The sequence below is a fragment of the Mastacembelus armatus genome, chromosome 4 (assembly GCF_900324485.2).
Source record: "Mastacembelus armatus chromosome 4, fMasArm1.2, whole genome shotgun sequence".
Classification (NCBI taxonomy): domain Eukaryota; kingdom Metazoa; phylum Chordata; class Actinopteri; order Synbranchiformes; family Mastacembelidae; genus Mastacembelus; species Mastacembelus armatus.
The window spans coordinates 22,998,062-23,018,230 of record NC_046636.1 but is presented as its reverse complement, the minus strand read 5'-3'; the positions used below and the strand labels follow the sequence as shown (position 1 = coordinate 23,018,230).

At 41.3% G+C, this 20,169-nt stretch overlaps 2 protein-coding genes across 2 annotated transcripts; one reads left to right on the top strand and one right to left on the bottom strand.

Annotated features, from left to right (window-relative positions):
- Positions 1 to 955: 955 nt before the first annotated feature.
- On the bottom strand, positions 956 to 14,359 carry cbarpb (CACN subunit beta associated regulatory protein b). Its single transcript, XM_026305130.1, has 11 exons — positions 14,264 to 14,359; positions 13,098 to 13,280; positions 12,157 to 12,229; positions 10,747 to 10,895; positions 8,756 to 8,817; positions 7,668 to 7,830; positions 7,044 to 7,215; positions 6,172 to 6,324; positions 5,514 to 5,751; positions 4,745 to 4,934; positions 956 to 3,688 (listed from the first exon to the last, which is right to left on the bottom strand). The coding sequence occupies exons 3-11, from the start codon at positions 12,202 to 12,204 to the stop codon at positions 2,155 to 2,157; spliced, it is 2,709 nt and encodes a 902-aa protein (XP_026160915.1). The 5' UTR covers positions 12,205 to 12,229; positions 13,098 to 13,280; positions 14,264 to 14,359; the 3' UTR covers positions 956 to 2,154.
- A 719-nt stretch (positions 14,360 to 15,078) lies between these two features.
- Positions 15,079 to 19,647, top strand: atp5f1d (ATP synthase F1 subunit delta). The gene is made up of 5 exons (XM_026305610.1): positions 15,079 to 15,306; positions 16,017 to 16,170; positions 16,406 to 16,494; positions 19,270 to 19,428; positions 19,523 to 19,647. The coding sequence occupies exons 1-4, from the start codon at positions 15,190 to 15,192 to the stop codon at positions 19,390 to 19,392; spliced, it is 483 nt and encodes a 160-aa protein (XP_026161395.1). The 5' UTR covers positions 15,079 to 15,189; the 3' UTR covers positions 19,393 to 19,428; positions 19,523 to 19,647.
- The last annotated feature ends 522 nt before the right edge of the window (positions 19,648 to 20,169 follow it).

The window sequence follows — 20,169 nt, the reverse complement described above, 5'->3', positions numbered from 1 at the left end:
TGACTAGTACGGTACTTGCATTCTTTGCCCACATAGCACAGTCTGCTGATGTGGTTTCATTTGAATGGCAGTAGCGGTTTGTTTTAATTGCACAGAGGAAAGCAAATAAGATAACTTATATACAAATAATTGTTTTTGTTCGGTCTGGTTCTATAAGCTGGCAGGAAGTGAAGTTCTTGGGCCCCCAAGGGAGGCATATACTGCACTGTCAACTTTGTCAGGAGATATAGGGAAAGAGGAGTGAAAAACAAAAATGTCAGATGCAGACAAATAAAGCCTGTCCTGTGAGCCTCATGCAAGAGAAAGCATGACTTTTTTATATAAATTCAGTGACTGTGAGGGCAGAAACTGTGTTTTAGCTCTAATGCAACTGCCCTGGCTGTAATAGCTGCAATAGGCTGAGTTTGTTCTCTCTGTTAGGACAGACCCCATTTCATTCATGGCCAGAGTCACAGCTTAAAGAATCTGTTAATGTCATAATGACTGATAACGAGTCATTATGCTACTGGCTGTCTGGTGTACTAGTTTTGTCTGTTGTTGCAGAATCTGTCATCTTCAAATCTGCCACTCACAAAAATATATCAATACTTATTAAATAAACTAAGAAACAGGACATGAGAAGCATTACTGGTTAGACAAAGAAACATCATGACTAGTCAGGCATTCAGTGAACAGAACCAAAACACATCTTCCATTTAAAAAAAAGTATTTCTGTCCATTATTATTCTTGTACATGTATCTACACCACTGATTCCCAGCCTTTTTGTGTTGTGGCCCCTTTAAAAAAAAAAAAAAAAAAAAATATATATATATATATATATATATATATTATATGATTATATATGATATAGAAATTTGATATAATATATATCATATATAAGCATATATAAAACATATATAAATATAAATATATATATATATGTATTTTTTATTTATTTATTTTTTAAGGGGCCCCAATACAAAAAGGCTGGAAGAGTAGGTGAAGACGGACTGGATGCAATTTTAGCAGGTCAACTGTATATACAATTACATGTATCTGGGATTCAGTGCTTACTTATGGACTAATTTAAAGTATACTTTCCATTGTTTCTTCATGGCTCTGGATCACATCATTCAAGCTGTAGTGCTTCACATTTAAACTGAGAAATTATTTGCATTTGTTCAAAACATATATATCATTTGTTGTCATTTTCATTTCTTGCCCTGTTTGTTGATATATTCTCTAAACAATCATTGTTACAGCTTTCATTTAATTAAAGAGTGGTGGGACATCTGCACTTGTGGCTACTGTAACTGTCAAACAAAATAAAAATAAACATAATTTTGTGTTGAAGCAATATACAACATTATAACATTATTCAGTTATTTTTTTCAGATTACGTTAATTCCTTGGTGACTTCTACAGTCTTTCTTGTGACCTTTTGGGGATCCCGAAACATGGATTTGAGTAACCCATCTGATTTAAGTAACTCATCTGAACGATGCTATGTGATTACCTATTTCTCTATTTGGAAATGTAGCCTTACCCACACATTTTGGGTCTACATTATCCCAGAAGAGGCCTAGACAAAGATAAAGGATGCCTCATAGATCTTTGATAGATTGACAATCTTATAACTAATATTTTATGTCAGTGATACTGGTAAAGCTGCTTATGATCTACTAATAGCAGGTAACACCTCTGTAGCCTTCTGCTTGTCTAATAGCACCTGGTTTCACAGTGGTTCAGCAGGTATAGAGGACATACCTGCACTTAGCTTCACCTATTCTTACCAGAAAGCAAAGATCAGAACAGCAGTAGAGACATGAAAATAAAGACTAAACAGGTTACAGACACAGAGGAAAATCAATAGACAATTATTACCAAAACCATTATTTTTGACATGTTAGCTCTGTTCAACCATGATTAACAGGCATAAAGACAGACAGGATGCAATTTTAGCAGGTCAACTGTATATACAATTACATGTATCTGGGATTCGGTGCTTACTTATGGACTAATTTAAAGTATACTTTCCATTGTTTCTTCATGGCTCTGGATCACATCATTCAAGCTGTAGTAAGACACATTTAAACTGAGGCAAGACAAATCAAACAAAGAAAAGTGTGTATCAGCAGGAGTCAGCTTGGTAAGGGGGGACAAGTGGAGCCCTGCTACACTGGACTGTGGTCTGGAGAAGCGTGTGTGGCTGTCACCGCCACACAGTCAGTGGCTGTGTCCTTGGTCCTACGAAGGCCCATGTACAGCCTTTCATCAAGGTTAGCAGTCAGTTTGTCTGTAAGCTCTGCTGTAATGGTTTGTGGGCCGTAGCCTGAGGAGTCGGACAGTTGAGGGGGCGAGCGTTCGTCCGGTGGCTCAGATGGAAGTCCATGCTGTTTGCTGTCCTCCTGAGTGTCATGGTGCTCCACCACCCCTCCATCTTTCTCTGAGACAGTGGGATGAAGAGGTGGTGGAGAAGAGGAAGTGTGGTCCTCTGCCAGTTCTCTGACAGTAGCCTCCTGCTCCTTGTCTTTGCCACCATCCTCAGTTACTGTAGGTTCTACCTTTGGAATGTCAGGAGTGCTGCCAGTCCCATCGCTGGTCTCCTCATCTGGAGCACTGACGATGCGGGGCAGCGTGCTGTGGTAGCTTGTGTCCAGTGGGTAGTTTACGCTGTCACCCCTTCGCAGTGGGGTCCGCTGTCTTTCAAAAGAGGACTGGAAGTGTCTGACACCGGGGTCACTCCACTGCTTGTGGCGCTGCCACTGCTTGCGGAGATGGATTCGGGACCTGTGCTTCTTTAATGGTGACTCCTGTTGGTCAAACTGGGGGTCATGACGGAGAAACTCATGAAAGAGAGCATCTGTCTTCTCATCTATGCTGTAGTCCCGTCTGTGCAGGATTGGTGGTTGAGGTGAAGGCTGTGCAGCCTCTCGAGGTTTGAGCATCTGACCATATGGGAACCAACTCAGTGAACCAGCACCTACTTCTACGGAAACTCCTCCAATGGCACCCAACAACAACTCATCTTCTGGGTCCTCCTCGAAGAGATGAGACTCAAAACTCTCACCAATAGTGCCCGTTCTCCCTGCACTGGTAAAATGGTGCCTTTTCTCATGGGCTGTTCTGTCCTTAGGGCTGCCACTGATGCTGCTAGACCCAAATAGTCTTAGGTCATCTGGTCCTCGTGATGGAGCCTCTATTGACGCATAGCCACTGTCCATCTGCAGCAGTTTCCGAGTCCCTGTTTCTCCATCACTGCCCCCTCGCTCTGAATCTGTGCTATCCTGTTTCCTCTTTCTTCGCTCATTTATCCCCACCCTCTCATCTACATACATCAAAAATTCCTTATCATCCTCTCCACCCTCTGCGTCATCCCCTAAATCTTGGGATGGGTAGCTTGGGAACCCTCTTTCTGTGTCTGTGCGTCCGCCCTGCGAACACACACTGTCGGCATCACTGCAGACGGAGTTTCTGTCATTGTTGCTGCTCTGGTCAGAGGCAGCATATTGTTCCAGTGTTGCACGAAGGCTCCAGATGTCTCTGTAAAGTGACTGAGGATCCTGAGTAGGATCTATGGGGTCCAAAGGGTCAGCACCTTCCCTTCTTGTAAGGGATAGTGCTTCATCTTGGGGATCAGGGGATAGACCAATCACCCCTGGTCCTCTGTGGCTGCAGCTGGGCTCCACCATCACCTCTACCTCTACCCTGTAGTGTGCAAGCAGGGACACAGAAATGAGATAAAATGAAAGAAAAAAGAAGGGAAGGGGAGAAACAAATGGACACACAAACAAAACTGTCAGAGCATTTCTTTACATAACACATTTACCTGAGACATGGCTGTGTTGACACTGCACACAATGGTTTTCATGACTGGAAATGGCTGCTGTTGCATGTCCTTAACTCAGCTGAATAATGAAGCTGTGTGAGCTCAAAAAATTCCCTGAAATAATGACCTGCTTTAAATTGGGAAATGTTTTTGAAACCCATACTGCATGCACGCTAACTTGAGAAATAGTTTAAACTCTGAGCGAATGTGGGGATCATCAAATTCCTTAGCTTGTGGCAGCTTCTGGGAAATTGCTTGTATTTTCAACAACAAAAAACTGCAAATATTCACAGGAAACATATTTTGTTTAATCTAATATTAAAAGAAGGAAAGAAGAAAGAAGACTGGTTCTTTTTGTTGCACATCCTAATATTCTGCAAAATCTGCATTACTACAATTGCTAACAAAATAAAATCAGTGACTCTTGCACTTTTGCACACATCATGACATGATCAGACCATGTCAGCAATGGAATGGTTTCCTATGCCAGATATAAACCCCATGTCCCAGTTCTTCACTCCACTCTCCAAAAAATGTGAACTCTTGGAATCACCTGCATCTGGCTTCAAATCATGACATTGTTTTTTTAAAGACTTCTTGTTTACAGGGACCTCAGTTGAGACAGATTTAAATGCAGTGAGATAGAAGACACAATTTTCTTTATTTTTCAGTTACTTAGTTCAGTTTACTTGACATTTGACATTTCCCATTTGGTTCACCTGTGACCCTGTTCATTTTGCATGACCAAACAACTATGAGTTTATATGCAGTGGTGTTTTGTCCAAATTATAAAAGTTTTGTTAAGGTAAAATAGTGGAGAACAGAGACCTGGAGTTGAAGTCTAGTGTAAATCACTACCATAGGTTTTATATAAAGAAATGAGGGCAAGGCAGCAAAGCAGTGGACAGGATGAATGGCAAGGGAATTAAAGATACCTGCCAAGGGAGGGGGGTGGTGTGGAAGGAGGAGACAGGAGGCGTGTAGTGGGCTGGCTGGGACAGTAGGGGATGTCCTGGGTGCGGGCGATGTACTGAATAAGGTCTATGTGGTGTGCATCGTTGTCATCCTGGTCCATGCTCTCACTGGCAGCCCGCTGGCGCTGAAACTGTCTCCTCTTTGGAGAGCCTGGCTCACACCAAACACCAAGAAAGGGCAGTCAGTTAAAGAAGCTGTGTAACAGGAGACAGGAGTGACACTTAATTCAAGAGAAAGCTTCCATCAGCTGTTGAATTTTCTGGGGTGGATTTTGTGATCTTTGTTTGGTCTCTTCGTACGATAGAACAAGTGACTATGGGGAAGAGGAGGGGAAAGAGCATGTATGTAGGATGAAGATGATCAGCATGGGGGATACACTCAGGGGATCAATTTGGCTTGGAAAGAGTAAACTTTGCGTCACTGAGCCATCTGTCTTGTACGTGTATATGTGTATATCATAGCAGCCAAGAGGCATCTCGCAGTTGGTTGGTGGAGCCCCCTGCTTAACCACTGTCTGTTTACCATGGAAGAATATTGCCAAAAGTACTAAGCACACAAATAAACAGAAATAATCCACCTAAGAAAGAAATTGTCAGCAGTATTATTTTCTCAGTTCTGATTATGAGAGAGAACCAGGAGGAATTATTTCCCTTCCTTGCTGCGCTTGTACAAATTGTTTCTAAAAATAATATAACAAAAATACACTTTACACCATCAAGGATCCATTACCTCTGGTGTCCAAGCTCGAGGCTCTCTGGCTGCTGTCCAGCTTCCATTTCTTGATCTTGAAGTAGGGGCTGGCCCCCTCCAGACTAGCATGGCGCCGCAGTTTAGTGAAGAACTGCAGCACTGGTCCCTGGCTTCCTGCACTGCTGACAGTGGGAGGGGTGCCACTTCTTACCACAATCCCTTCTCTAACACTAACACTGCTGCCTCTGCCCCGGGCCCCCACTCCCATCATCTCAATCTGAAGAGAGACAGAAACGTGGTCAGAAGGAAACCCTGCCAAAACTGGTAGTCTCTGTGGACATTTAACAGTAATGTTCCACATATTTGTTTTCTTAGCCTTTTTCCTCCTATGGACTGGTGACCTGTCCAGGGTGTACCCCTGCATTTCACCCAAAGAAAGCTGGAATAGGCTCCAGCAGATCCCTGTGAGCCTGGTTAGGAATAAGCAGGTAGATAATGGATGGATGGATTTCCTCCTATGGATCCGCCTCTTACATTTGTGCACACATAAGAATTGTTTAATATTTGCACTAATTTATAATGTGTGTTTTTTCTATAATTCAATCATTGCATGGCATAATACAAGTGCCAAAAGTAAGAATTTCTCTGAAGGTTGATCTGATGTGAAGTACCTCTGCAGTAGTTCAAGGTAACTTACGGAGCTGAAACTTTGCTCCTTAGTGCTGAGAGTCGCAGTGTTCTCATTGAAGCTGGTGTCCACCACAGAGTTAAGGGCATGTCCAGGGAGGGCACAGCTGGGATTGACACTCAGACTGGTCAGGGGTGTTTGTGGCAGGGGGCACAACATTGGCTGAAATGAAGTAAACTTAACATTAGACTTTTATTCATTTCTAATTTAGGTTTTCCCTGATCAAGTTAACACCTTAGGCATTTTTGTGGAATTTGCACTTGAAAAAACAGAAATCTAATTCAATCAGTAACAACCATTGGCTTTATGGATAAGTGACATTTGGAACAATTCTGAAATGCATGAAATTCCCCAGTGCAGAGCAAGTTAATTTAAAATTCTACATCCACCTAATCAACATTTTAAATTTAGAAAAAAAAATACTCCCTCGTCAGTTGACACTGATCCACAGATGTTTTAAACTGCAGTATTTGATACAGTATAGAAGAGGTACAAAATGCAATACCATAAATTATTCAATGTATCATTTAGTAAATGATATTGGGATCAAGTCATATTTCACTGTATATAACAGATACACTCTGGTTTCAGTACTTGGAACATGAAGACAGAAAGGGTTAAGCATAATCATGTAACTACGGTCTCCTGTACTGCAACGTCACATCCAGATTTCCTCCCCAGATGTCAGGCCTGCATCAGTGACTGAACAGCCTTGTCTAAATCAAAGTGCAGGGCCTGTTGAAATAACAGACAGAGAGTTGTCTGATCCCTGTGTTTAGGTACATTAGACTGATAGATCTTTTTGCCTTGGCCCCACTGAATGATGTTATAATTGGCCCCCTAATGATGCATCAGGATTAATAGCAGGCCAAGGCTGTCACCTGAAAGATGGAAAGTGCTGACTTAGCAACCGGATGTGTTGTCATGGTGATGGTGTTCTCGGCTGAGTCACACTCATGGATGGTGACTATCTTGAGGGCCGTGGGAGGGATGTGGAGGTGTGTGAGGCGTGCGTTCTTTAGGTGGTGAAAGTCGCCCTCAGTCAGAGTGTACCTAAAAATGACAACATGGAGCTAAATAAAAAACTACCACAAGATGAGACAAAAAGTCACATACACTCTTACAAAGTAAATCCTGAATCTTGTCTTTGCACAAGAGCCAAAGAGTAAAAATCTGACTTCACACCCCTCACAGCTTCTCAGGGATCTGCATTTTGCACCACAGAATAATTCCTTTGAAAGAATTTGCATATCAGGCTCAAGGCTTTAAGCGAAAAGTAGGGCACTGAAATAATAAGGAAGGTTGAAAGCTTTCTCAATCCAAAGCATACATTATGTATTCTAAATTAATTCACAACTAACACACAAGTCAGATGGACACAGTCAAATATGTACAGCCTTTGATCTCAGAAAGCAGTAAAGCTGGAGTCTATGGACATTAATGAGAACTGAAAACTAAATAAAAGAGATATTTGCAAATGTAGGCTTCTGTGTAGGCGTTCTGACCTGCGTCCCTTCTCCTGGGCTTTCTTGCCATGATCGAAGAGTGCAGCCTCATTGAAGGAGACACGGCGGCCTGTGGTGCCTGTGGAGAGGAATCGCTCTGTCTCTTGGTCGTGAGAGCTGGCCATTGACAGACAGTCCGACTCATCCACCCTGATGGTGATTTCTACCAGAGATACAAGGAGCAAGATATGGAAGTCAAAGACAATGAAGTAAGAATGAGAGGTGATGGCAAAGAAAGATAAAATTGCTCTCAGAGTTAATTTGCTGTGTGTGATAGTAGTATATATAAAATAAGTCAGCGTGTTCCACATTTTTATCCAATAGTGGCTCTAAGGATGGCAGCTTTGGTCTGTTGATTCAACTGTGCACTTTGGTCTGGACTGAAATGTCTCATTAACAGTATAATGAATCATGCTTTGTTTACTCCTGATCTTTCACTAGTAGGTCAGTGTTTTCTCACAGTTTCTACATCCATTAGTATGTAATATGTCTAATATAATCTAACAATACAATACATTATACAATTACAATAGCTTGAGTAAAGGGTTGTTCCAAGATATGGGTTCAGGGCACAATGTTCCAAGTTCAAGTCAGGTGGGGACATTCGGTGCATGTCATTTCATGTCTCTTCCCACTCACGTCCTGACATATTTCATCTGTGTAATTAAAGTATATAATGCTACCTGCTATGCTGTATATTTAACCTGACTGTATGAATGAAGTGAAGCATCTCATACTCAGACATCTACAATAATATGGTAATATGGCAAAACAAAAAGCCTTATAAAAGTAGTTTGGTGCTGATGCTGCATTTTAATAAATGTCTTTCATTAGAGACAGAGTGCATCCACTGGTCCCAAAATATCAAAATGTGTTCCAGGAATGGCATGGCTACTTAAATTAATTGGGTCTATATCACAATATTTTAATGGAGGAGACATCACATATTTGTGCTGACAGAATAAAAATATCTTTGCTTTCATCATATCCTATCCCTCCATCTCTCAGCCTCTCTGTCTCCATTACACCTCTCTCTTGATTTGCTATTCTTCCCTCCCTCCCCTTTCCTTTGTTCATTTTTCTCTTACCATGGGTGGGCTGAGACTCCTCCATGTAGGTGGTGTTGGTTTTCTCTGGGTCATCGCTGACCCTGGGGCACACAGAAACATGCAGATCAATGCAGTGACATGATCATCCCTGAAGTCTTGCTTTAATCGGTAAGCCCCCGCTGATGTGCACAGCCACTCAAGTGACCACAGTGCCGAGCTAACAGGGTTCAGGTTTAACTGGTACATATTGCACAGTATCATCTACAAAAGATGGTAAAGCATGCCATGTCTCAAAGTGTGGCCAAAGGGGAACACATAAATTGAGAATAAAATTGGCAGAATAAAAACTTTGAGTATTCAGGAAGGTGAAATATGTTCACCAATAGAAATGAACCAGTCTGGCAAGTATAAAAGAAAATAAAGACCATTCCAGACAAACCCAATTCTTGAGTCTATCAACATTATCAAAAACTGTGGTCAGGTCAAACAATATCAAAACATTGTTTCAGTCTCAATGTTATGATGTTGAGTGAAGATTTTCAGAAATTTGTTCTTTGCTCAAAACATGTTTGAGCTGTAGAGCCACATTTTTTTCCAAGGATCTTAACAACAAAGGAGAGAATTGTTCTGTCTGTAGCTGTTGAAAGTCTGATGGCTCCAGACCAGACTTTTTAAAGCAAGGTTGTAAGTAGTTTTCAGAAAATTGGGGACTGAACCAGAAAAAAAATTACATCTAACACTTTGCAGAGGAATATAAGAGGCAGAATATTATATAATATCTAATTGTTGTGGAGCACATGTCACGCTTTATTTCTGTTTCTGGTTTTTTTTCTGAAAGCGTTCCTGATTTAACATCATCGATAGTGTTTCTTAAATCCATCAACCAGGATCCACTTAATAAGGCAGAAACATGATACTGAAAGCTTTCTCTCCTTCAGACTTCTTTGTGTAGACCTATGAATTTTATGCATGTACTTATGTATTTGCGTGTGGGTGTGAAGAGACTTTAAAGATTTCTCCATGAATCCAAATCCGTGCTCTGTCTTGTCTTTCATTTCATCTCTGGCTGTTCGCTTTCCTGTGCTGTATATTTGGGGCTGAGTGTGCGCGTGTACTTGCCGGGTGCACATGGGACTGGGCTGAGACGTGAGATTACTCACTGCCGATGGCTGCTATGAAATCTCATTACACTCATCATTTGTACCAGTCTGCCTGATCCCCCTCTTCCTCTCCTCTGGCAAGCCTCGCCTTTTCACGCTTCAACCTCTGTGCTCTCTGTTTATCTGCATCTAGCCTCATATACTCAAATGTGTGTGATGATGCGTGCTGCTGTGGGGAGGGACAAAGCATATCAAGGGAAGCTATATTGCTGCTGAATGAACACATATGAATCACAAATAAATGAACATTAATATTGAATGTGTTTGCACCAAGGTGTTTTCTTAACAGACCCACAGGGGGTCCTGACACACAAACAGCAGACATGTTTAATGACTAAATACACTGTGTTGACTGCTGCTTTAATATGGTTGCATGCATCTGCATAGGGTTACACAATTTCTTTCTGGCACCTACAATGACAAAACTTTCTATCTTTATTTGTAAAGAAAGGAGAAATGACTTTGTTACTGGAATCATATTGAAGATGGGTTTAGGATTTACTGGGTGGAACAAACTGGATGATTACAGAGGAAGTAGTTAGCTTAATATGCAATCTCAATAAACCTTATCTCTTAAGTATACACAGGGAAAAGTAAGTTCCGCTCTGTCTCTAATTAGCTGGTTTCCAGTGTGTGAGCTCAGGAAGAATGACTTCTGCCTGTCAACAAGCAGTGCCATCATGCAGCACCTGTGCACCTGGATCTTCAGACTAAACAACCTTTACGAAGAAAAACATCTTCAGTGTCTGTTGAAACAGCAAGTTATCATTTATTAGACTACTTTTACTATCAAGCCTGCTAATATTAGATCCATCTTTAATATCACTTTTGTTTCATATAAAATGCTAATGCTCAATTTTTGCTTCTCACCTGGGACAGCATTCCCCTCCTCGACCGCACCGACGGCCGGCAATGAGTAGAACAGAGATTAAGATAAGTGATCCTACTAGGAAGATGGAGAGGATAACCAAGAGGAACACGTAGCCATCTTGCTGCTCCTCTGCCTCAAATGGGATATCCTGAGGTACAAAGAAGAGGGCAAAGATACATTTAGACAGACAGACAGACAGACAGACAGACAGACAGACAGACAGACAGACAGACAGACAGACAGACAGACAGACAGATAGACAGACAGACAGACAGACAGACAGACAGACAGACAGACAGACAGACAGGAAGTGAAGTAGATAAGAAGGATGGTTTAACAGTGAGAAAGAGCACAAGTAAAAGCTTCCCACATGAATATCAAAGCACCAAAACCACTCATGTATAGTTAATGCTACACCTCACTGAGCTGATGAATAGAGATGAAAAATTAGTATGCACTATCTACACATTTCAATGTTTCACATGTTGCTCCTATTCTCAATAACTATTTCAGAAATTAAATATGTAAAGTTTATTTTCAGTTTAAAGCTTTATATACAGTATAATATTAATGTAATCACAGTGGTCGCAACTGCATCAAAAATGCAATATTGCAGAAAAGTGTACACTTTGGTTTGTACGATGACATGCATCTACAGCTGACTAGATTTGCAGCTGTTTTGCCTTCTCAGTAACTACAGCTGATTGAAGATTGATTTAGTTCAACTGGTTGGTTGGCCTGCATAAAGAAGAGTCATAAATGCAACAGGGCAATTAATCAATAAATGCCAGATCTATTAACCTGAATTAAGCACACAAGAAGCACAGGTAAACACCCCATAGTACCTTGGTTCCACTGTTTTACCTAATAATATTCCACTAGTTTTATCTTTTTTTTTTTTTGAAGAGACATCTTGAAATCTCTCCCTGTTCACCAATTGAACACACAGCTATCACATTTTAATGTCAAAAACCAAAAATATAGACCATTGATGATTTATTGATTTACTGGCATATTAGCTACAGAACTGGGATGATGGCAGCATGAGTTAGGAGAATAGAGGGTATGTAAAGATAACGGACTGCCCCTCCTTCACTATCAAAATGAAGCCTCTCACATGTTGATTGGTAAACTCTGTGAGGGAGAGTGCAGAGTAAGTGTTAATGAGGGCTAGACTCTGATGTCACACTGTAATTTCACTGCAAGGGGAAATTAAAGCTGAGATTAGATCAGAGATTTAATTTTTTCAGGTCCAGGTCAGGATGTTCTCTATTAGCCAGTCAATCGGCCAGAAGAGAAGATGAGGGAAAGTATGGTTCTGGAGATGAGCTGGATACAACACACACACACGCACACACACACACACACAGGAAGTTTGAGAATAGGCCAGTGGTGAAAGGCAGACTTACTGTGGAGTTTTCTGGTAGGATGTTCCAGACGGCAGACTCATTGCTCATGGTCCAGGCCAAATAGAGAGTCCCCCTGAGAGATAACACATGCACACAAACACACAAAGGAAATGACTGTTAGTGGAGCTGTTCATAAAATCACAAAGTCAGCTCCAAAGATACTACATTTTATCTTGTTGACAAATCCAGATAAACAAAACATCTCTCAATACGCAGATAATAATGTGGTCTGTTAATGCACACCAATGCCCACTAACATAACAAAAGAACATTTATGTCACACTGGGTGATGTGATGCAACAGAAACATCTTTTCTCTAAAACAGCCATGAAAAACTGCAAGAAGAAGCAGAAACCTAATGTTTGTGTATGTATAATGTCTGGTTGTACACATGAGTTGAATTCCCCAGAAGATGCAACATCTTGGCTGTAAATCATCATATATGTCCTTATCAGCCCCAAGACGCCCTGTCTACCTCCCACACACAGGTACACACACACACATACACACGCACAGACACAGAACACAGAGAAACACCAGCTCTCACTAAACCCTGGCTCCAGCAGCTGAGTTCCACTATCGCTGCTGCTATGCGTTTGCTTTTACAGATCATAGCCATTAATACTGCTGCTGCTGCACCAAACACCCACACACTCACATACACACGCCCTGGATAGATCTACTCACCCAGCAGGGAAGAAGCAACATGCCAGCAACACTCAGCACTCCTTGCTTGCCTGCCAGTCACTGCAACACTTAACTTCAGCACCACAACCTGTAAGCTACTGCAAAGTTCTTTCCTACCACCTAATTCCCTGGTTTCCTTGGATTTGTTGTCCAATCTAGAAAACTGTTACGGGAAACACATCAGGCTGTGACCAAATGCTTTCCTTTGCAGCACTGTACCCACATCCTGCTTTCTACCAGTCCAGTAGTCTTACCCTGATGGAGGGCAGTGTGCAGCAGCAGCTCTGGATGTGTGTGTCAGGCTGTGGCTCAAGACTCTCCTCCTTAGCTCCCTTGCTGCATCCTCAGCCCACCTAGCTGACTGAGCCTGAGCAGCAGTGTTCCCTCTCAGGGCTCGCCCAATGGCCTCGGAGCAACAGGACGGCAGTGCTGCATGGCTGATAACAAACATACATACAGCAGAATGACTGGTTAATTATTCAGTTGTTTTTGTGGATAAGTTTTACATTACATAAATGCCTGCATTCAACAAATGCACATCAGACACAGGCTCCCCCATACTGTAGTGATGCTAATAAGAAAACACTGTTCTTAACACTGTTTCATAAAATATGAGACACAACAAACTTCATAACATACCCAGGTAGGAATCTTATAATATTAGGACACTGCCACCCTGTTGTTACTAAATGAAATGATAGACTTAGGTAGAAATGATAGGCAGAATACAACACTTGATGTGTTAAAGGTCCATAAATGTGAGTGAAATATAATATATATCTAAGCTGTATAACCAAATTTAGCACAACGCTTACTTCTGTGCCGTTGCAAATCCCGAAGATTACTCTATTGATTAGCGGACTGAGCAGACGGCAAGACATAGAGGTCCCAGCAATGCCATGTCCTGTCAGGCTTAACAAAAATTTCAGTCTCTACCAGCTGCATTACTGCTAATTCAGTGTAGCCTCAACTAACCTTTCATTTCGTCCCAATAAAAAGAAGACCACAAAATCTCCGCAGACCATCACAAACGTGTCATGGCTCATTTGGGATCTTGTTTATATCGACAAACAGTTGCATAAAAGAAAACATTTCGTTTCTTATTGCTTGGCACTGCAATATTTTTTTTCCGGGACAAAATAATGAGCATCGACTCTGGCACTGGCAGCTGTTTCCTTGTGGAGGTTCAGCTGGTAAAATCACGTCACACTGAAATGAAGCCGATAGTAAACTTTAAAAAAAAAATCACGTAAGCCAGCTATTGTCGGACCAGCTCAGCGGGGTTAATAAATGTACCGTCCAGCTATATCACATGCGCTTTTGATTTTCATCAGTGCGGTGACTCCGACAGAGAAGGCAGCTCACGACTTCAACTGGCTGCACATACAGCCAAGGAGGCATGAAGCGGGGAAGCACTCACCTACTCAAATAGCCTGGTCCCTGCAGGGGTGGAGGGGCAAAACCACTAGCACGAAAGTCTTCCGTGAACACTTCAATGTGGATTTTAAAGCTAAAAGTATTTATGAATGAAACCCCACTGTTGAAGACACGCCTACCACCCAGTCAGAGGCACACCACGTGACGTAGGGAGTGAGGTAAAGCTGAGTGACAAAAGGGTTTCTCAAAAACGACACTCAATAAATATACTATAATACTATACACTATAATATTTACCTTATGTCAAACACACTTATTACGGCTCTCCTGTGCGGTTTACCTCTGCAAATAATTTGTTTTACATTGGGTGTATAAAGCCACTTTCTCACAGGTGTGGAAAAGAGTCTGTCTTCCGCTATACAAGAGGCATACAACATTAAAATAAAAACCTAGTCCCAGACCAGACCCGTGGTTGTAGGGTTAGTAGCCTGTGAAGCATGAGAAAAATGATTTTGGCCCCATCTACCGGTGGTGCAGACTCAATAGCTTCCTACAATAAACCCAGCACATATGAGAATATCTTGCTAAATGAGACGTTCTTTTTTAAATGTTACCTGAACATCTCATGTAGCCTAAAGCGGTCCAAAATAAAAATGGAAAGATAACTGTCTGAAACAGACACGGTTACAGCTATTGCTAATTTATAATATTTCCTTAGGTTTAATATTTTACTGACACGATAATAAATGACCTCTTAATAAATCTAATCCACAATAACCCCAAAATAATGTCTCCTAAACGCCTGTTTTCTTTAACACTACAGTACCCTGTATCCTTTGCGCCACCGAAAAGCCTTATGGGTAGGGTACCAACGTCCTTGTCCGACCAAGCGCATAACTATTGCCTTCGCGCAAAGGCTTGGGGAGCTCTGTCATTCACTTGTACTTGAATAAAATTTGATTTTTAGACATGATGGCAGCCAGATTTCTTCGTCGTGCTCTTCCTGTGCTGAGGCAAACTCGCTCCTACGCCGAAGCAGTCGCCGGGGTCCCGCAGATGTCCTTCACTTTTGCCTCCCCGACTCAGGTAGCTGCTTAATGTGAACGGTATCGGCGAGGCTTTTGGGCCCGGGCTAGCTGTGCGGCTAACTTAGCTACTCATTGAAATGTAGCGTCACAGTTTACAGAAAAGTTTGTCTCCGGGGTCTTTTAGCATCGTCATACAATTGCCTGGTTTAGTAATATCGGGGCACGTAGCGTTGCAGTTAATACGCGCACACAGTTCAGATACAGCGGTAAAGCTTGCACTGTTAGCAAAGGGGTTAGCTTAGCTGGCTAACGTTAGCCTGCCTACTGTCATTCACTGTCTTTGACGAGCAGTGTGGCGGTGTGTATGCTCTGACACGGTATTACTGAAGCCCTATGCTACTGCAGTAACTTACAGTTAATCACTGAAGTTTCCATCCATTATGAAACCAGCAACTAGATGGCGTTAAAAATAACGTTAATGCTGTCTAACCTTGAAGCTCGTGTAAGCGATTGTGTCTGCCCTCCACATTTAGCTAAACGTCTAGTGTCAGACAATACAGCACATTCTGCTCCAGCCAAAAGATCAAAACTGATATATATTAATCATTATAAGAGAAAATTGAACAACAATGTACTGGCCATCTGTTCCAAATTTTGCAATTTCTAGTTTGACAGGTGTGTCTTTGATAAGTCACTTGTGGATGTTTAACCATTTTCAGGTGTTTATATGTCATGCCTGTTTCTCCACACTCTGCCTCCTGTCTCCAGGTGTTTTTTAAAGAGGCCAGTGTGAAACAGGTTGATGTGCCAACGCTCACAGGTGCATTTGGTATCCTTCCTGCTCATGTACCCACCCTGCAGGTGCTCAGGCCTGGTGTAGTCACAGTCTTCAGTGAGGATGGCTCCTCTGTTAAATACTTTGGTAAGAATGTGCTTTAAAAAGGGTAACATGAAAAACCATGGATAGGCCTGCTGCCACGGGTCGTGACTTAATTTTCTCTGTCAAATGCATGGTGTAAATACATCATTGCTTATATTTGGTGTTTTTGTAGCATGTTGCGTTGACTGAAGATAACTGTATAGCAGCTTGTTTAGTTACACTGTGTGTGTGTGTGTGTGTGTGTGTGTGTGTGTGTGTGTGTGTGTGTGTTTTGCAGTGAGCAGTGGGTCAGTAACAGTCAACGCTGATTCCTCAGTGCAGCTGCTAGCCGAGGAGGCTGTTCCCTTGGACCAGCTGGATGTCGCGGTGAGTATAAGATGTACCTCATGTCACACCAAATAGAACTGCATATTTTCTAATGTTGGCTAGTACTACCATATATAACATGATATAATAACAATTTGACACCCAACAAAGAGTTTCTAGTTTTTAGACTATACTAATGTGTTAACAATTTCATACCGCACTTGCAAATTTGCAAATCAGTGAACAGAACTTGGTGACATTGCATTGCACAAGATTGTTGCACCAGTGTAATAAAATCTATGATGGTTTTATCCTGTGGAGACACAAATATAAAATTCCAGGTGTTCCTGGTCTACAGTTCTGAATACATTTTGTATTGGCTGAATAGCTGCTTTTGATGGAAGCCGAAGCAATATATTTCCATAAAAGAATTGGCATGTATAGAAGGGTTGATATAAAACTGACAGTTTTAATAAATGTATGAAAGTTATATCCTACAGGTGACCCAGTTATTGCATTTCCTTTAATGGTATAGCAGCTAATGGTGGCATTGAACCTTTCCCTAAAAAGTGTTTAATAGTTTTTAATGATCTTATTCTATATATTTTTAATGAGGCTAATACTTGTGATATTTGATGACCTTGCATGAAGAGATCTTAGGACATAAGGACAGACATTAAATGAGGATTTCTGCTGCTGCAGTGTGCCTCTACAGAAAGCATATAGGGGAAACCCTGCACTGTATGTTAACTCTGTTGTCCTGGTTTTAACTTTAATGACATTTTCTATGTTTATAATTTGTTTCACTAAACACAGTTGGATTTGACTGTCTGTTGCAGTTGATTTCCTTTGGTGCTTTGCATTTAAATTATGGTACTTTTAGTAAATTATGTTCAATCAGAAGCTGGTTGTTTTGACAGTTTTGTCCTGTATTTTAAAATAGATACAAAATTGCTTTTGCAAATTCAAATCTTACTTCCGAGGATCATGCAGCAATTATTGTACCGTGTATTGTTCTTTGGTTACAGAGAGGTGAGAAACAAAAGATGACTTTCTTCAGTGTTATTATGATGGTGTCTGTATAAAGTTTACAGCTGCAAGGTTGACATCTTTCTTTGACTTTTAAATGTCAGAACCAGTATCTTCCCTCCAAAATGTCTGTGAGGAAAGTTTTATCACAAACTTCTTAGTTTCTTCTGAGTCTTCTTGTTTTTGTATTTGGAACATGTGAAATTGTTGATGCCAAATATATTTATATGCTCCAGTATCAAAAATCATAAATTATGGAACTTTACTATCTGTACTGTACGGCATGTGACACCCTCTGTTCTTACAACCTGAAATTGGAAAAGATCACCCCCCCCCCAAAACAAACAGACCTGACCCACCCAGCCTCATCTCCACCTTGAAGCCCTGGAAAGAGGACACGGACACAGGAAGCAAAACTCAAGCACAACATTCAAACAAATAAAGGATGAATTAAAACACACAGAAGGAGAGAGACAAGGAATTTACTGGGATTCCTGGAGGGAAAAAATCCAGACCCAGAACACCTATATTGATGCGCTGTCATGGGAGAGAGAGAGATGTCCTAATATGGCCGATGGTCCAGCGCAGAATGCCTGAATGAAAAGAGAGAGGGGAGAGAGGCGCACCGCTGGGATGTTAATGTGCCTAAGAAACAACCAAACAGATGGTTAGCAAGATGCTTTGGTTTTCAGAAAGTTTACACTAGTCTCTTTGACAGGACTCAACTTTATGTACCATTTTTAATACAGTTCATTGAGACTTGGGACCAGAGGGAAATTATACCAGACCAAAGACCTGAAGTGGTCAAAGAATGTCACTTACAGAAAGTTTCTAAGTAGAGCTTCTTATTTTTAACTTTGGGAATGTTAAAATGTTAAAAGCTGCTGCTGCTTTTTTAGTTTTCAGCAGCGTCAACCCAGTGTTGACTAATTATTTCTTCAAAAAGCCAGTCTAGACTGAGCTAGTCAATTCTTCATGGATTTATGTATAATGAGATTTGTGTGTCCATATCCAGTTTGTTGAGTTCTGCATAATAACTGATTGTTCACCCTGGCTTGGCTTCCAGTAGGGGCACAGCAGAGACACAATATAGCTCCTCATTTTGATCCATGGTGGTGATGAGCAGCCCATTATTATCAATCTGATCATTGTTGCAGTTAGACTTCAAAGTTGAGTCTTTACTTAAATGTCAGTCTTGTTAATGCTGGGCTTCATTTTATCTGTTTGTCATTGAGGTGTCTTTCTTTTGAACTTGGGCAGTGTCTGTGTCACTGTCAAGTTCACTTCGTAGCATTGTTTTTTGTTTTTTTTTTTTTAAATTATTATTTTATTTTCCTTGTCATCTTCCACTGTGCGGTAACAATGCACATGGGTCCATGCTGTTAATAAGGAGGGAAAGGTCAGTCACTGTTGAGTTATAGCAGATGTGTCAAATCCCTACTGGGAGACCTTTAACTTCCAGCTATGTTTGGCATTTCTCATTTCTAATCACTACTGTGACAAATGGAGCTTTCAGGGCAAAGAGGCACTGAGAATTTCCTCTGCTTGTCTTTCTCCCTGTTTTTGACTTGCTCTTGCTCGGTCTTGTTAATGCTGGACATCCCATTTAGCCTCAGTAGGTTTTTAAGATGATTAGACTTAGATGGCTTGTATTCAGGAGGGGACAGCCAAGGCTATAAAAAATGTGACCCAAAATTGAGATCTTTAAAAATATTTTCCTTCCAGTAACATAAAATCTGGACTGCAGGGTTCATTATTTGCTTCCTTGGCCTGTTTTTCATGGTACGTTCTACTATCTGTTTTCAGGCTGCCAGGGCCAACCTGGAGAAGGCCCAGTCTGAACTGGCCAGCACAACTGACGAAGCAGCAAGGGCAGAAGTTCAGATCAACATAGAGGCCAACGAGGCACTTGTCAAAGCTCTGGAGTAGACCTGTGCTGTGACATGTCGGCTTCAGCACCATGATGTAATTATCAGTCCTGTTTATTTGTCAACTCACAATAGTCAGTGGTCATTTAACATACAGTGTTCTCTAACTGAATCACTGTCTCCTCCTCTAGGTAATGTTTTGTTTTCTTTGATGGAAATCAATGGTCCATCTCTGTTTCCAGCTCAGTCATCTTCCGTGTCCAGAAGATTCTTTGCATTGTACAGTGAATGAAATTAAAAATGAATTTATTTGGAATTACTTGGTGATGGTGTTTCTTTAAATCCAAGCCTTCTACCGCTGATGGCATTCACAAAGTCAGTGTAGTCCAAATAACTCCCATAGATTTTAAATTATGTATACCATCAACGGTAAAAGGAATTAGCTTCACATCTTATAGTAGTCAAGTGCCTTTACAAAACACTGTTGTCACTAAGCAGAGTTGCCAGATTTTGAGTATTTTATGTATTGAGTGTTTCTGCCACTTGGGGGCAGCAAATAGCTGTGTTTTGTTCTCCAGTGTTTAAGGTAAACCATATCAGGGAAGTAACTTGTCATACCCTCTGCTGCCGTCTATGATTTGATTTAAGATAACTCCTCAGAGGGGGCTCTCTTTTGAATTATAGTTGTATATCAACTGTGTCCAGGGAAGGCTTAGTCAATTTGGGTTAGAGTTCTTTGGAAGTCACGGGCTTTTGTGGCAAATCCAGGAAAAGTCCTTTGCTGCCCATCCTGTGGAAAACTGGGCCTTTCTTTTGTTTCATAACCACAGGTTTCAGC

Excerpts from the sequence above, each read along its gene's own strand:
- cbarpb (XM_026305130.1), bottom strand. The coding sequence starts at position 12,204 with ATGAGCAATGAGTCTGCCGTCTGGAACATCCTACCAGAAAACTCCACA. Across the intron at positions 7,831-8,755 it reads GGAGTCTCAGCCCACCCATG|AAATCACCATCAGGGTGGAT; the intron begins GTAAGAGAAAAA and ends TATCTCTGGTAG. Across the intron at positions 4,935-5,513 it reads CTCGAGCTTGGACACCAGAG|GCTCTCCAAAGAGGAGACAG; the intron begins GTAATGGATCCT and ends GGTGTGAGCCAG.
- atp5f1d (XM_026305610.1), top strand. The coding sequence starts at position 15,190 with ATGATGGCAGCCAGATTTCTTCGTCGTGCTCTTCCTGTGCTGAGGCAA. Across the intron at positions 15,307-16,016 it reads CTTTTGCCTCCCCGACTCAG|GTGTTTTTTAAAGAGGCCAG; the intron begins GTAGCTGCTTAA and ends TCCTGTCTCCAG. Across the intron at positions 16,495-19,269 it reads TGGACCAGCTGGATGTCGCG|GCTGCCAGGGCCAACCTGGA; the intron begins GTGAGTATAAGA and ends ATCTGTTTTCAG.